Here is a 14,273-nt window from a genome sequence, read left to right as displayed (position 1 = left end):
ACACCTGGTGTTACCAGAGGCTGCTGTGATTGGTTTAAATTATATATTTTATGTAAAATGCATCAAATTATCACTGATGAAGAAACAAACCTTTCTTAGATAAACTAAACCAGCGTCAGTGCACTGAAATCTAATCCAGTCTGCAAACAACCATGTTGAGAACAAAACATGAACTGAAATGCTGCAAATGACTGAAACTCTGTCATTTTACTAAAACATGTTCATCAGTCAATGAATCAAAGGAAGAAGTGATGCACTGACAGAATAGGCCCAGCTCACAGAGGAAAGTGGGTCCCATCCTCACATCCAGCTGTGACACGTCTGAAAACTTCTGCGACTTTGTGTGAAGAGAAAGAAGAAGAAGCACACGAGACGCCGAGAACTGTGAAGAAAACAAAGACTTTAAAACTTCTTCTTCTCTCCACTTCCTTCTTTTTATCACACCTTAACAAGCTCTGACTACAGCATGCTTTGACATGTTTGTATTTTCCTGGTGCTTCAGAAACAAATTAAGGAGATTTCTTTTTATAAAACTAAGTAATAAGAATCATTTTATCATACAGATGTGAGCTGAGTAGTGAAAGAGACAAAATGAGCAGATTACATGTCATTTTGTTTCCTTTGTCTGCTCCTCGTCTGCTTGTTGTGTTTGCTGGGAGCTTTGCCACCAATAATAGTTATTCTCACAGATGCTCCGTCATGGAAATACACCATTCTGATGGGTTCAAACTGCTGTAGAAAAGCAGTTTGAATTGCACAAAATCCTTAAATTGCTTCAAATATAAAATAAATGCATTTTCATCTAGCTTAGCCTCATAGCTTCAACTATCAGTTGACAAATAGCAGTGTCATACTCACCATAAGCAGATGTTCACATCAGTTAATCCATGCACTCTCTCACACAACAATGAAATCTGTAACTAAAAAATTGACTTTTTTTTATCTTAATTGATAAAACTGAGCTTTACTAATATAGATTATTCCATTAAACCCCTGTAAAATCTTCTGGTTTCATCATAAATTGATTTACAGGAAACGGACAACTCAAACAGTAACAGAAGTGAGTGTGAGGTGAGAGGAAGTCGTCCTTTTTTCTGAACTTGCCACTGTTGCCTTACATGTCGCTGTAAGTGGGTTTAGAGGCGTGAAACGACAGACATTTCCTGTTTCATTGCCCAAAGCAATGAGAAGTAAGCAGCAGTGTGGTATATATAAAAAGATTCCCCACTCGCCCCTGTGGGCGGTCAATCCTTCAAGCTCAGGTCCTCTACCAGAGGCCTGGGAGCTTGAGGGTCCTGCGCAGTATCTTAGCTGTTCCCAGGACTGCGCTCTTCTGGACAGAGATCTCCGATGTTGTTCCCGGGATCTGCTGGGAGTCACTGCACCTAGTGCTCCAATTACCACTGGGATCACCGTCACCTTCACCCTCCACATCCTCTCGAGCTCTTCTCTGAGCCCTTTGCACTTCTCCAGCTTCTCGTGTTCCTCCTTCCTGATGTTGCTGTCACTGGGAATCGCTACATTGATCACTACAGAAGTCCCACAGGATCTGAGCTCAGTCATTCTCCATCACCCTTGGAGGAGTCTCCCATTTTGAACTCTGGACTTCCAGGCACTTCCAGACACAGATACTCCTGTATATTATGCCGGCCACTTGGTTATGGCGTTCCATGTATGCCCTGCCTGCTAGCATCTTTCACCCTGCTGTTATGTGTCAGGGGCATCTTTACACAGCCTGTACCTGGGGTCTTGCCTGGTGTGATAGACCCCAGCCTCTATGGATCTTGTGCTCAGAGCTTGTTCCTGTGCTGCCATGATTAGTTGACAGCATTGTTGAACGCTCCTGATCCAGGCTCATGTCAGTACAATGCAAACGCCAACAAAAAAGCTGCTGGTTACACAGCTTGACAAGGTCCTGCCACCATTAACAGGACATGGGAACACATGTGAATTTGAGATGCCACAGTTTCCAACGGGATCCAAGGTGAGTTAAATTAAAAGGAGAGAGATCTCTTTCATGTTTTCATTGTCGTCTGTTTTTGACTTCACTAGGCAAGTCTTAAGACTTAAGATGAAACTGCACCCATTAAGTCACAAAAACTCTGACATGAAATATTAGATTTAAAATACTAACAGAAATTTTCAACACTGTATTCTGTGTTGAAAACTATCGCCCCTCCTCCTGTCCCTCAACAAAGTTTGTCCATTTGTGTGGTATAAAGGGTGTCATACATGTTCAAAGTTTTCCTGCCTCTGTACAAAGTTCCCGCAGGTCAGTGTTATATAAACACTTGAAGGACTCCTCTCAGCATTTATGTTTATGTAATTTATCAACAAACACAACACACAAGACTGAAGCATATACTGTATAACATTTATATAATAAAGGTTACGTGGTTTAAACGAAACACAAAATGAGATAACAGAATAAAAAATTTGACGGCAGTTTACCAAATATGAAATAAACAAATATAAAATGTTATTAATGTACAAACCCATTTAAAAAAACAAGAGGAACAAAAATGCTTATTTGCAAAGGAAAGATCTGTAAATATAGATATAAAAACAATACATGTGTTGGGGGCGTGGTTTACGATGCTGCTGCAGGTGCGATGTACACACCTGCGCGGCGTCTGCAATCACGCCTCGCTGGCTTAAAAGTTCAGAGTTTTGGTTAACGATGTTGTTGTGGTTGTTGTGTTGAGCTGCAGTGTGTGTGTCCAGCAACCGTCAAAGAATTAATACAAGTGATCAAAATGCACTGGGTCTACTGTGTATGTTTACAACATGCAGTTCAATAAATGCTTGTGTGGAAGTGGAAAGATCCTGATCCTAACACCACACTATCACTTGCTGCTGCTGCCTATTTTTAAACGAAAGAAAACTTTTCATAAAAAAGTTGAAATCTGCTGTTAAATTCAAATGAATTAAATTTTGCTTTTGCTACATTTAGTTGGTTTTGCAGACACATGATCATGAAGAATCAATGCAGAATTATTCAGTGTTTAAAGGTGATTTGGGACTCAGTTTATCGAGTTAATCATTACAACAACAAATCACAGTATGTAAGCTATTTTATTTCTGTATTACTAAGAACTGGTTTTGATTTGACTTCAGAATAAACTGCTTCATCAGCTGCTGCAGGGGCTGATTTTCCTGCAAATAAAGAGATTTTTTGATGAGATGACTGCCAGTAACATCTTAATTCAAAGGCTCTACTATTTATACACTTTTTCTTGGTGTGTATAAAAGTATAAAAGTATAAAGCAGACAGCAAAATGAAAAATTTGCAATTTTTTAGATTACTTTACTTACCTTTATGTATCTTGACTTTAGCTCTGTTGTGGGAGACCTCTGCATACAACAGGCTGTAATCTAAAGAGGACAGACGATTCAACACCTAAACTACATGACATGACTGAAGGATGTTCTCTACACTGACTAACATTTCTCAGCATTAGATATTATCTTGTTTGAGTTCATCATTATAGCGACAATGAGTCTGTTATTTCTGTGTAATTACCAAGAGCTGGTTGTGACTTGACTTCAGAACAAATGACTTCTTCAGCTGCTGCAGAGGCTGATTTTTCTGCAAATAAACACATTATTAGTCAAAGATGATTGTCAGTAACATCTTAATTCTAAGTCCACACAGCCAGCAGGATGACAATACCTCAAATCAGCCTTTTAGACTGAGGGGTAAAAAGTGTAAACAGACAGCAAAAAGAAATGTGTGCTTTACTACTTTACTTGCCCTTGTTTCTCTTGGCTTTAGCTCTCTTGTGGGAGACCTCTGCATACAACGGGCTCTCATCTAAAGGAGGACAGACAGACGATAAACTAACTTTGGAGTAACTTTGATTTTCTTTATACTGAAATCATTTTGTCATTAAAGACCTAACTCATCACATGAACTGACTGAGGGAGGTTCTCATCTATTGAAAAAGATTTTTTTTGACAGCCCGTTGTTGTCATTATTTAAAAAAGCTTCTTTCACATTGTGCCTACATCAAAAACAGCCAGTGAGCATTCAGAAGGGTCGCCTCAGTGATAGATGACCCCTGATATTAGAATCACATGAAATACGAGAAGAATGATGCTGGCTAATCTCAGTTAAAATACAGATCTTTGACATGATTGGACTAAACTGAATGTATTGTCTCTGTTGAGAACAGGATTAAAATGAATCCTGTGATTATAGGTTAAGGTTTATAACCTCCAGCACCCATAAGAACATAAAAACCTTTATGGAAAAAAGTAGTTACATTAAATTACACTCTGGAAAAAGGAAAGTGGAATCTCTGAAAAGAAAAAACATATCAGCAAAGGTTTTAAATACTGAAGGAATTGGACTGATTATTAATTGTTCTTTGGTTTATTGTTTTATTGTAAAAGATTCATTATTCAAATTAAATTAAGGGAACATTCGACTATCACAGTATGAAACATTTTCATTCAAACTTCAGGGATACCTGGCTCCATTTCAGCAGCTTTGATGCAACTCAGAATGACAAGAGGTGCACTGAAGAGGAAACAACAACAAAAACCCCAAAAAGAGAATATCTTCGAGGTGGTGTTCACAGGTCATTGCTCTCTCTTTATCCCCCTGACTGACTTTTCTTGTTGCTGTTGTTCAGTCGAGCTGCACATTGCTGTGCTGTGAGTACAAGTCCTAGTAAAGGTCATGAGGCCTCGTGCTGTGTTCGCAGAGTCTATTTCTAACAGTTTGATCAAAAGCATGCACATGAGAATGGGCCGTCCTGGTCTGCCTGTGCAGCCTGATGGTAACGTCTCACAATACCAGCGGTTTGCACCAAAGCAGCTGAAATGGACTCACAATGTTTTATGCTTCCTAACTACACTGATTGAAGTCCCTGAATTTTAACTTTTTAAATGGGTTCCACCTTTTTCCACTTTCTCCTCTATTTATTAGTTTATTTGTTGAACAGAGCACATTACAGCAATCAGCTGGTTTCTTGCTTTTTCTTCTTGGAGCGATAACATGAATGAAAGTCTAGTTTTTCCTTCATTTGGATACTACGGTCCAATAAAAGCATGTAAACTAGTGTATTTTGTATTGGTAGCAGAATAAATACTCACCTTTCTGAGTGATGTTTTTAAACTCAATCAAAGAATATGTGACATCCCCAGATTCAACTAAAATAGAGTTCAAACATTTACACATAAATGAGAATAATCAAAGAGTCTGCATACTTATAAACCGCTGTTTATACTTTACCATTTTTTGTGTCATCGTGGTCTTTGACTGATTCATAGAGACAAGCATCACCTACGAAACAATTAAAACTCATATACATGGATCTGATCACCTTACAAACAGAAATGTCTAAAGCAGAACTCGTCACGGTTAACGCTGACCTTGGTGAGGAGAAGCATGTTGGCTGTCTCGAGCTTCATCCTGGTTGATCGTTTGGTTTATGGTTTGATTTGTGCTGGAACATAAAATGTAGTAAAACAGTGGATTTAATAAGAAACACGGGATGAAATTCTGGTTTGATAAATAATGAGAGAGAAAATGTAAACAAACCTGGCAAAGCATGAATCTGAAAAACAAAACAGAAAAACACAATCAGATGTTTTTATTGCAAACTGTTCTGGTGCTGTACCGTTACATGCAGCGTTCAGGGTTAGATTATGCTCAGTGTAATATCAGAGAGAAATGGTTTCACCCTTTGACTGTTTGAAGCAACAACACAGCAGAAGAAGAATCAGTAAAAGTCCACAGACGAGTCCAACGATCAACAGAGCAGGAAATGAAGAGTTTCCAGTCCTGGGCACTGCTGAATAAATAAGAAGATTTAATTACATGTATGTAAACAGATTTAAATGTACAACAGGCTTCACATGAAACACACACAAGAGCTGGCACTATCTCCAATACCAGAACTCCTGATCACATCTCCGCCACTCTCATGTTATTTTACATGATTTTGTAATATGTACAAAAAAGCACAAGCGAAAGAAAATTTTCTCTGTGTAACTTGGAACCAACAGGATCTCCAGGACAGATGTCAGCTGGTGCAGTGTAATATACAATTACTTCAACTATACAGAGGCAAATCGAGGCAGTGCTGAAAGCTAATGGGGGTCCACCCAGTACCAGCAAGGTGTACCTAATAAAATGTGTAGTACCCTTCTTAATCTCTGAGGTGTGTCCCATTGTCACAGATGTATAAAATCAAGCACGTAGCCTTCTACGGAGCTTCTCTAAACTAAAGCAGCGTTTTGTCTCAGTGTTTTTACACTTTCAGTAAAGACGGCACTGAAAACGCTAAAATTAAAAAGTGTCAGTGTTCACAAGAACGATGGTGATGCAGCCACTGTGATATCTGTAGTAGTGTTGCAGCTGATAAGGAGCAGATATTCTGAATATTACATAAACATCATACTGAATACTGTCAAACTGGCAACAGCCCTCAATATTCACAGTAAAGCACTTTTTTCATCATCATCACTTTACGGGGTATTCGTTGGGGTCCCCAGCTCAATGGCGGGGCAGGCGGCTTGGACACTTGTGTTCATGATTACGATAACTTGGGAACTCATCATCTACTAATAATCTCAGATAAGTTCAAATCTCAGTGACCTCGAGGTCAAAGTTAGAGGTCAGGTTTTCTAAAAAGGAAGGAAATCACTTATGTTCAAGCTTACTTGCATGTACCAGGAAGCTGAGGGGCAGCACGACCATGGTGACTGAGATCAAGTATGTGTGTGTTTTATTTATGTTATCAGCTGGAAGAAAATTTCCAAGAGACTTTTAAATAGGGATGATGTAGTTTTGTCATTATTTGTTTTGTACATTTAAAGTGTTTTTCATAGACACACGTATATGATGTTTGTTTATTTCATCATCTTACTGGGGTGATGGTAATAAAGCTCAACATTAGCTTTGTACCAGCTAAATATTCACAAAGTGTCGGACAAACTATGAGGCTACAATCAGGTTGATCTCATCCTGTGCTGATCCTTGTTATGTTTGTAAAATGAAGCTCATCAACAAACATCACTTACTTGATGCTGACAAGTTGAAGGCTTCACTCCACTCTGTTGAAGAATATGAGTCATCTCTGCGTCGACTCTTACACGTGTAGTCTCCACTGCTGGACTCAGAAACATTGAATATCCAGTAATTATTGTGAGTCCACTGTGTGGTCTGGTTGGCTCCTCTCCATCTATACTCCCACTCAGTGGTTTCACCTCCTTCCTGCACCTCACATGTCAGACTGATCGTCTCACCGCTGAATATCTGAGGCCAGCTGGGTCGTCCTTTAACAACAACCTTATTGGAAACTGTTTATTAACAGTTAAGATACAAACAGAAACATCAGCTCAGCAGAGAAAACTTAACACTGTGTGTCTGAATGTGAATTTCAAACTAAAATGACTGAACTCACAGGTTATCTCAATGGTGACATCATCACTTTTATCAGTGTAGTAAACTGGGTTTCCTCTTCTTCCTCTGCAGTGGTAGATTCCTCCTTGAGATACTCTGATTACTCCGTTTTGTTGATCATCTGTTCTGATTTGAACTTCAGTGTTTGGGTCACGTCTGAACCACTCATATTTCCAGCCAGCAGAGCTCCCCACAGAGCAGTTCAGTGTCACACTGCCCCCTACTGGTACGATAGTTGATCCTGGAGTCAGTGTGGCCCTGGGTTTACCTGCTGTTAGGGGAAAAGAGGAAGAAAAGAAGAAAAATGGATAAAAGACCATTTCATTTTTGTGTGAGAAAAGTTGTTTTTTTTAATTTAATAACAACATCATTTGAAAAAAAAACCTCTTTATTTCATCAATTGTATGAGTTTGAACAGGCATCACAAATTAATCGTTAAAGCATCCCAGCAGTGTTAATACTGGTCTCATCCACTTTCTCCTCTCACACAGCTCTGTAATGCATTTCCATTTATAAACTACTGCTTTCCTTTTTCTGCATCAAGCCTTCCTGCTTGATTCATCAGAAGATTCTCACTAATGTAAGACTCAGATGTCAGACCACACAGAAGCAGATCATCATAGCTGCACAGACAAATCTCTACTGCAGCAGTTTAATTATGAGACTTCTAACTTTCCATTTCTTTAATTCATACCTTCAAACTTTAATATCTTGCTTTTATTTGGTATTAGTTAATCTTCTTTCAACACCATCAGAAGAAATCAAACATTTCACACATCACTGCATTAATAAAACAAACTCATCCATCATTCCTGAGATAAAATGTATAAAAACATGTAATCCATGAAGAAAATCCCTTCAAACAGTTCGGTCCCCTGTGGAGGAAAAAATGTCTGTCGCAGTCTTAAAATGTTGTTTCCACATTAGAGATGTGTTCACATTCACAGCATACAGCAGAAACTATGTTCACATCACTGGGCTCTCTACACCACTTCAGCTGCACAGACGTCACAGAGTCACCATCTCTGTTTCTAGGCTGCCACAATAAACCAGCTCAACAGTGAAAACATTAGATTTCTGCTTGTAGCTCCATCAGTCACCATGACAACATCTCCATCTGAAATATTACAACAAACCTTTTCTCCACCTACTCATCTCTGTTTAACTTCCTACAAGCCTCACTGCTCTTTCTTACACACACAAACTTTACAATAAAATGACCTCAGCTTCTGTTTAGAGTAATTATCAGGAATCAGACCAAATGTCTGTTTGTCCATAATAAACTGGCTCAGGACCTATTAGTGCTTGAAAAGGATCAGTCTCAGTATGATGACTGGGGTTGGTGAGAGTGGTAGTGATGACATGGTAATATGTCTGTGAAGGTTCTCAGTCATCCAGGTCATCGTAGTCACCTTTGACTATGACATGGTAATAACAATATTTGGATGTTTTTCTTTAGTCCCATACGTCCAATGGATTTAAAACTGTCTATAATAAGGCTACAATCAGGTTGATGTCATCCTGTGCTGATCCTTGTTATGTTTGTAAAATGAAGCTCAACAACAAACATCACTTACTTGATGCTGACAAGTTGAAGGCTTCACTCCACTCTGTTGAAGAATATGAGTCATCTCTGCGTCGACTCTTACACGTGTAGTCTCCACTGCTGGACTCAGAAACTCTGAATATCCAGTAATTATTGTGAGTCCACTGTGTGGTCTGCTTGGCTCCTCTCCATCTATACTCCCACTCAGTGGTTTCACCTCCTTCCTGCACCTCACATGTCAGACTGATCGTCTCACCGCTGAATATCTGAGGCCAGCTGGGTCGTCCTTTAACAACAACCTTATTGGAAACTGTTTATTAACAGTTAAGATACAAACAGAAACATCAGCTCAGCAGAGAAAACTTAACACTGTGTGTCTGAATGTGAATTTCAAACTAAATGACTGAACTCACAGGTTATCTCAATGGTGACATCACCACTTTTATCAGTGTAGTAAACTGGGTTTCCTCTTCTTCCTCTGCAGCGGTAGATTCCTCCTTGAGATACTCTGATTACTCCGTTTTGTTGATCATCTGTTCTGATTTGAACGTCAGTGTTTTGGTCATGTCTGAACCACTCATATTTCCAGCCAGCAGAGCTCCCCACAGAGCAGGCCAGAGTCACACTGCCCCCTACTGGTACGATAGTTGATCCTGGAGTCAGTGTGGCCCTGGGTTTACCTGCTGTTAGGGGAAAAGGGGGAAATGTATTATTCATTATGAACTCATAAAAAACAGAAAAGGGAAATTTAAAGATTTGGTTTAATGTGGTGAAACTTTCCACCCACATTACTCTTTATCATATTTTTCTATTTATTTTCTTCTCGTGTCTTTCTCAACATGTGGATATTGTTTCTGTAACTCTGGTTTAAATCTCTAAATAATCACAGTATAAATGTTTGTCTGACCTGAAAGAGTCACACTGATGTAAACTAACACAGGTCACTGCTGAAGGACACACAATGATGGTTTCACAGCTCTGTGTGGTTTTTGGTTTAAATAACAGAAACATCAGTCACCTTAAACTTTATTAAACTTTTCATGTTTCTTCTTTTTCTTTGTTTTAAAGTTTAATTTATCCATAGTTGATGTTTTTTAAAGCATTAAAACACATCTATGTAATGATTACAGAGTCTGTGAGTATTTTATCACTGTGTGTACTGTGAGTGATGTAACAGGTAAAATCAGTTTCCTGTTTAGTTTAAGTTTAAGCTTCAATGCAAAAGAAACAAGTTTCCATGACAACATTATTTAGTGCACATGTCACTGACGACTTACCCGTCACAGTTACAGAGACGATGTTACTGTTCTTTGTTTTCTGTGATGTCGTCCTGTGAGCAGAGCAGCTGTATTTACCACTCTGAGCTGTAGATTCAACTTTTAATCTGAGGCCTTTGTTTGTGTTGGAGTTTAAAATTTCTTGACCATCCTTCATGACTTTGTATTCCCAGTCAGTGTGTTTTCCTTCCTTCATGTCACATTTGAAGCTAACAGTTTCTCCTATGAACATGGTCGAGCTGGGTTCAACAGTTAGCACAGCATCTAGAATCCAACACAAACACAACATCATTGATCTGAAAGACTTTTATGTACTTTACAAATCAAAATCTGTTCATAAACTTATAAATATATTGAGAAATAAAAACAGAAGTGGAAAGTGTTTAAGATTGATGCACTAAGATTAATATTTACTAAATAAATAAAAGTGCAAACTGTTCAGTCACCTTGAGCGTGTCCGCTGCAGAGGAGCGTACAGAGAACTGCAATAAAGGAAGAAACTTCACACATCATCAAACTGAAGACTCACTCAAACATGGCATCAGTCAAACACACCTGGTGTTACCAGAGGCTGCTGTGATTGGTTTAAATTATATATTTTATGTAAAATGCATCAAATTATCACTGATGAAGAAACAAACCATTCTTAGATAAACTAAACCAGCATCAGTGCACTGAAATCTAATCCAGTCTGCAAACAACCATGTTGAGAACAAAACATGAACTGAAATGCTGCAAATGACTGAAACTCTGTCATTTTACTAAAACATGTTCATCAGTCAATGAATCAAAGGAAGAAGTGATGCACTGACAGAATAGGCCCAGCTCACAGAGGAAAGTGGGTCCCATCCTCACATCCAGCTGTGACACGTCTGAAAACTTCTGCGACTTTGTGTGAAGAGAAAGAAGAAGAAGCACACGAGACGAGAACTGTGAAGAAAACAAAGACTTTAAAACTTCTTCTTTATCTGCTTCCTTCCTTTTATCACACCTTAACAAGCTCTGACTACAGCATGCTTTGACATGTTTGGTGCTGCAGAAACAAATTAGTGAGATTTTTATGAAACTAAGTAATAATTTACTTAGTTGTAGTTGTATCATACACATGTGAGCTGAATAATAAATAGACAACTTGAACAGATTATAAGTCCAAGTGAAGCTTTAAATGTGAAGTACTTTTGTTTTACATCCAGAAACACAACAAGAACACAGCTGTCTGCACCTTCACCTGCAGGTCTCATACGCACACTGATCACATATATGCACATGTTAAACAGTCTTTGTCATAAATCACATTCAGACACAGTATTAAATAAATCTAATTCTCAAAACTGTTCCACTCCTGAAACTAATAAAATGTGTTTGTGTTCATTCATTTGAACCCTGACACGGAGAACAGGCAGAGGCAAGTTTGTGGACACTTTTTATTTTTTAATTTTCTTTTAGTTTCTTTTTACTCTTTAAATTACTAAATTACTAAAATGCAGTCATAAAGTTATAAGTAAGTTTACCCTGGATGGTGAAAGTGGCCTCTATCAACTGTTTTTCTTTGTTAGGTGTAGTTAAGAGTTTTGATGTATTAAACATCAAGACCCTCAAAACATTTGAAATCTTGGAATAACTGCATAGGAAGTTTTAAAATTAAAGTCTTGGAGCTCGACTGACTTCTTACAGAAACAGCGATGGACATTTTGTTTCCTTTGTCTGCTCCTCGTCTGCTTGTTGTGTTTGCTGGGAGCTTTGACACCAATAATAGTTACTCTCACAGATGCTCCAGCACACAAACACGTCATTCTGATGGGTTCAAACTGCTGTAGAAAAGTGATTAAAACCATTAGCAAGCACAAGAAAAGACATTTAGTATTTTCCTCCTGCCATAGAAATATTAATCAGCTGCTGATAATTTTCAAGGAGCCACGAATCACTGATTATATTCTAAAGGCTGCTGCACAAAGTCACTACATTGCTTCAAAATACAACAAACACGTTTCCATGAAGCTTTGTAAACAGTTACAAACAGATTGATAGATGATCAGCCCAGAGACGTAATACTTACTCAGAGCAAATGGTCACAGCAGGCGAAAGCACTTCTTCCCACGACAGTGAAATCTTTCACTAAAAATACTTTATTTATCATTTTAACTGACAAACTTCACTAATGTAAAGTCATCACTGCAGAGTCTTTGAACATGAAGTTCAGTTCTGGTCAAATGTTCACTCAAATTCAGGAAGTGAGATGAAGTCCGCCTCCCTCCCTTCTCTTGTCTGTTTCCTTAAAAGTAGCTGTAACTGTTGTATTCAAAGAGATGAAAGCTGTTAACTTTGTCACTCAGTAACCACACAGTGAGCTACTTCCTGAGGCTCATGGGAAATGTTTTTGAGATCGAACAAACTTTGACCGACTTTAAAATGGCAGGTCGTTCAGACTGCAGCAGATAATCGTTCAGTTACAAGCACAGACTGAAACTCACTGAGATGAAACTGAAGAGACACTTTAACTCAAATCCAAAATCCATTTCCTATTTCTTGTAACTGTTGTATAGCTATGACAGGGAGAAACAGCTGAGGTATGCCAGGATTGGTATACAGTTGTAGCAGTAATTCTCTTCATGCTTTCCTTGCAGATGGTGGTTGGGTCATGGGTTCACCCATATGGAAAAGATATATATAAATCTTATAAAGTTTTTATCTGTCTTGTATGAAACTTGTATGAAAAGCATACAAGAGTGAAAACACATATAAGATCCCTTGAAAAATTATATAATGAAACTTGTATGTTTTGTATACTTACTAAAAAAATATATGAAAGTAATTAGAAAGTGGCCACTTTCATGAGTAAATCATATATGTTTTTACTATTTCTTTTCCATATGGGCATAATGGAGGGTCACATTTCATGTTGATAGAATTTGTTTTTATGCTGAGTTTGGTGTTTTTGTTTGATTGTACTGCAGTTTGCTCACTAACAGGAGACTCCCAGTGCCTTAGCAGTGACTTGTTGGCTTTCTGTACTGTTTTATTATTTGCCCCTTTTTAATGGTGACTCATTGTGAGCATGTTGCTGCAGGTATTCTGATGGTATGTGTGCACGTGTGTGAAATTCAACAGAACGCTCTGCTGTGCTGCTTTCATGTATAAGAGATTACGCCTCAGAAAAAATACAATACGTTTGAATAAATCTTTATTTGAACATTGTGAACACAACAAACACTAATAAACAACAAAACAAAACAATGAACCAACAGAATAGGAGTACAGATAACTTTAACTGTCATGAAATATAAGATCAGGTTTTCCCTGAGACAGTTCTAATTATGAGGTGATAAATGCCCGTTTTCAGGAAACATGTTCAACAAACTCAATGGCAAATCTGAGTTTTCAAGTCCCAAACAGCTGATCAGACGAAGTTCAACTGAGTGTACTCTGAGTTAAGTGTAGGGCTGTTCGATATAATGATATACATCGGATGATATGAAAACGTCTATGGTTTCATATCACGCTATCGCTTGTTTTGTAAAATAAACTGTTTATGATCAGTTTTTTTCATCATTTTGAAGCCACTGTTTTTACGCGTTGGTGTTAGCAACAATGACGGTAAACCCAGCGTGTGGCTCCGCCATCCGCTTGTTTATTTCCCACATAAACCTTTCACAATAAAACTGAAGATCCTGTTGAGATTTTTCAAAATGAACTGAAATGATGAGAAACAGAAAGATCAGTCAGAACAAATCCAGGACCTTATTTCTAAACGAGGCATGTAGCCTGGTTATGAAAAGTCTGACACAGACCAGAAAACTGTACCATGCAAATTATGCAGGAAACCGGTTCCCACCTCAGACTCAAACATGGAAAACCTTGTCAACTACCAATGCAAGAATCATGTGAAAGAGTATGGAGAGAGTTTACAAATGAGAAGCAAAAAGAGCCGTCAGGTGCTCAAAACAGGGTTCAGACACCTATCTCAGGGTCAAATTCAAGCACTTTTTAAACACTTTCAAGGTCCTTTTTCAAGCTTTTCCAACCCCCCCACCGCCAC

The 14,273-nt window shown here is 38.3% G+C and overlaps 1 protein-coding gene across 2 annotated transcripts; it reads right to left on the bottom strand.

The window, feature by feature from the left end:
* Nucleotides 1-2,398: 2,398 nt before the first annotated feature.
* Nucleotides 2,399-12,478, bottom strand: LOC146674030 (Fc receptor-like protein 5). Of its 2 annotated transcripts, XM_085392761.1 has the most exons (17): nucleotides 12,294-12,478; nucleotides 11,050-11,167; nucleotides 10,684-10,719; nucleotides 10,238-10,501; nucleotides 9,374-9,643; nucleotides 8,992-9,270; nucleotides 7,416-7,685; nucleotides 7,033-7,311; nucleotides 5,691-5,801; nucleotides 5,549-5,564; nucleotides 5,380-5,453; nucleotides 5,240-5,290; nucleotides 5,101-5,157; nucleotides 3,755-3,814; nucleotides 3,524-3,589; nucleotides 3,316-3,375; nucleotides 2,399-3,156 (listed from the first exon to the last, which is right to left on the bottom strand). In XM_085392761.1, exons 2-17 carry the CDS (start codon nucleotides 11,084-11,086, stop codon nucleotides 3,071-3,073), a joined length of 2,016 nt encoding a protein of 671 aa, XP_085248887.1. In that variant the 5' UTR covers nucleotides 11,087-11,167; nucleotides 12,294-12,478; the 3' UTR covers nucleotides 2,399-3,070. The 2 variants fall into 2 exon arrangements, with proteins under 2 accessions (XP_085248887.1, XP_085248878.1); XM_085392752.1 differs by lacking the exon at nucleotides 12,294-12,478 and having other exon boundaries at nucleotides 11,050-11,533.
* Nucleotides 12,479-14,273: the final 1,795 nt, after the last annotated feature.

The sequence above is a fragment of the Rhamphochromis longiceps genome, linkage group LG3, assembly GCF_057381845.1.
Source record: "Rhamphochromis longiceps isolate RC_006_pf linkage group LG3, R_longiceps_female_GT1.1, whole genome shotgun sequence".
Classification (NCBI taxonomy): domain Eukaryota; kingdom Metazoa; phylum Chordata; class Actinopteri; order Cichliformes; family Cichlidae; genus Rhamphochromis; species Rhamphochromis longiceps.
Note: the sequence above shows the minus strand (reverse complement) of the source record. Positions and strands in the feature narration are given on the sequence as shown.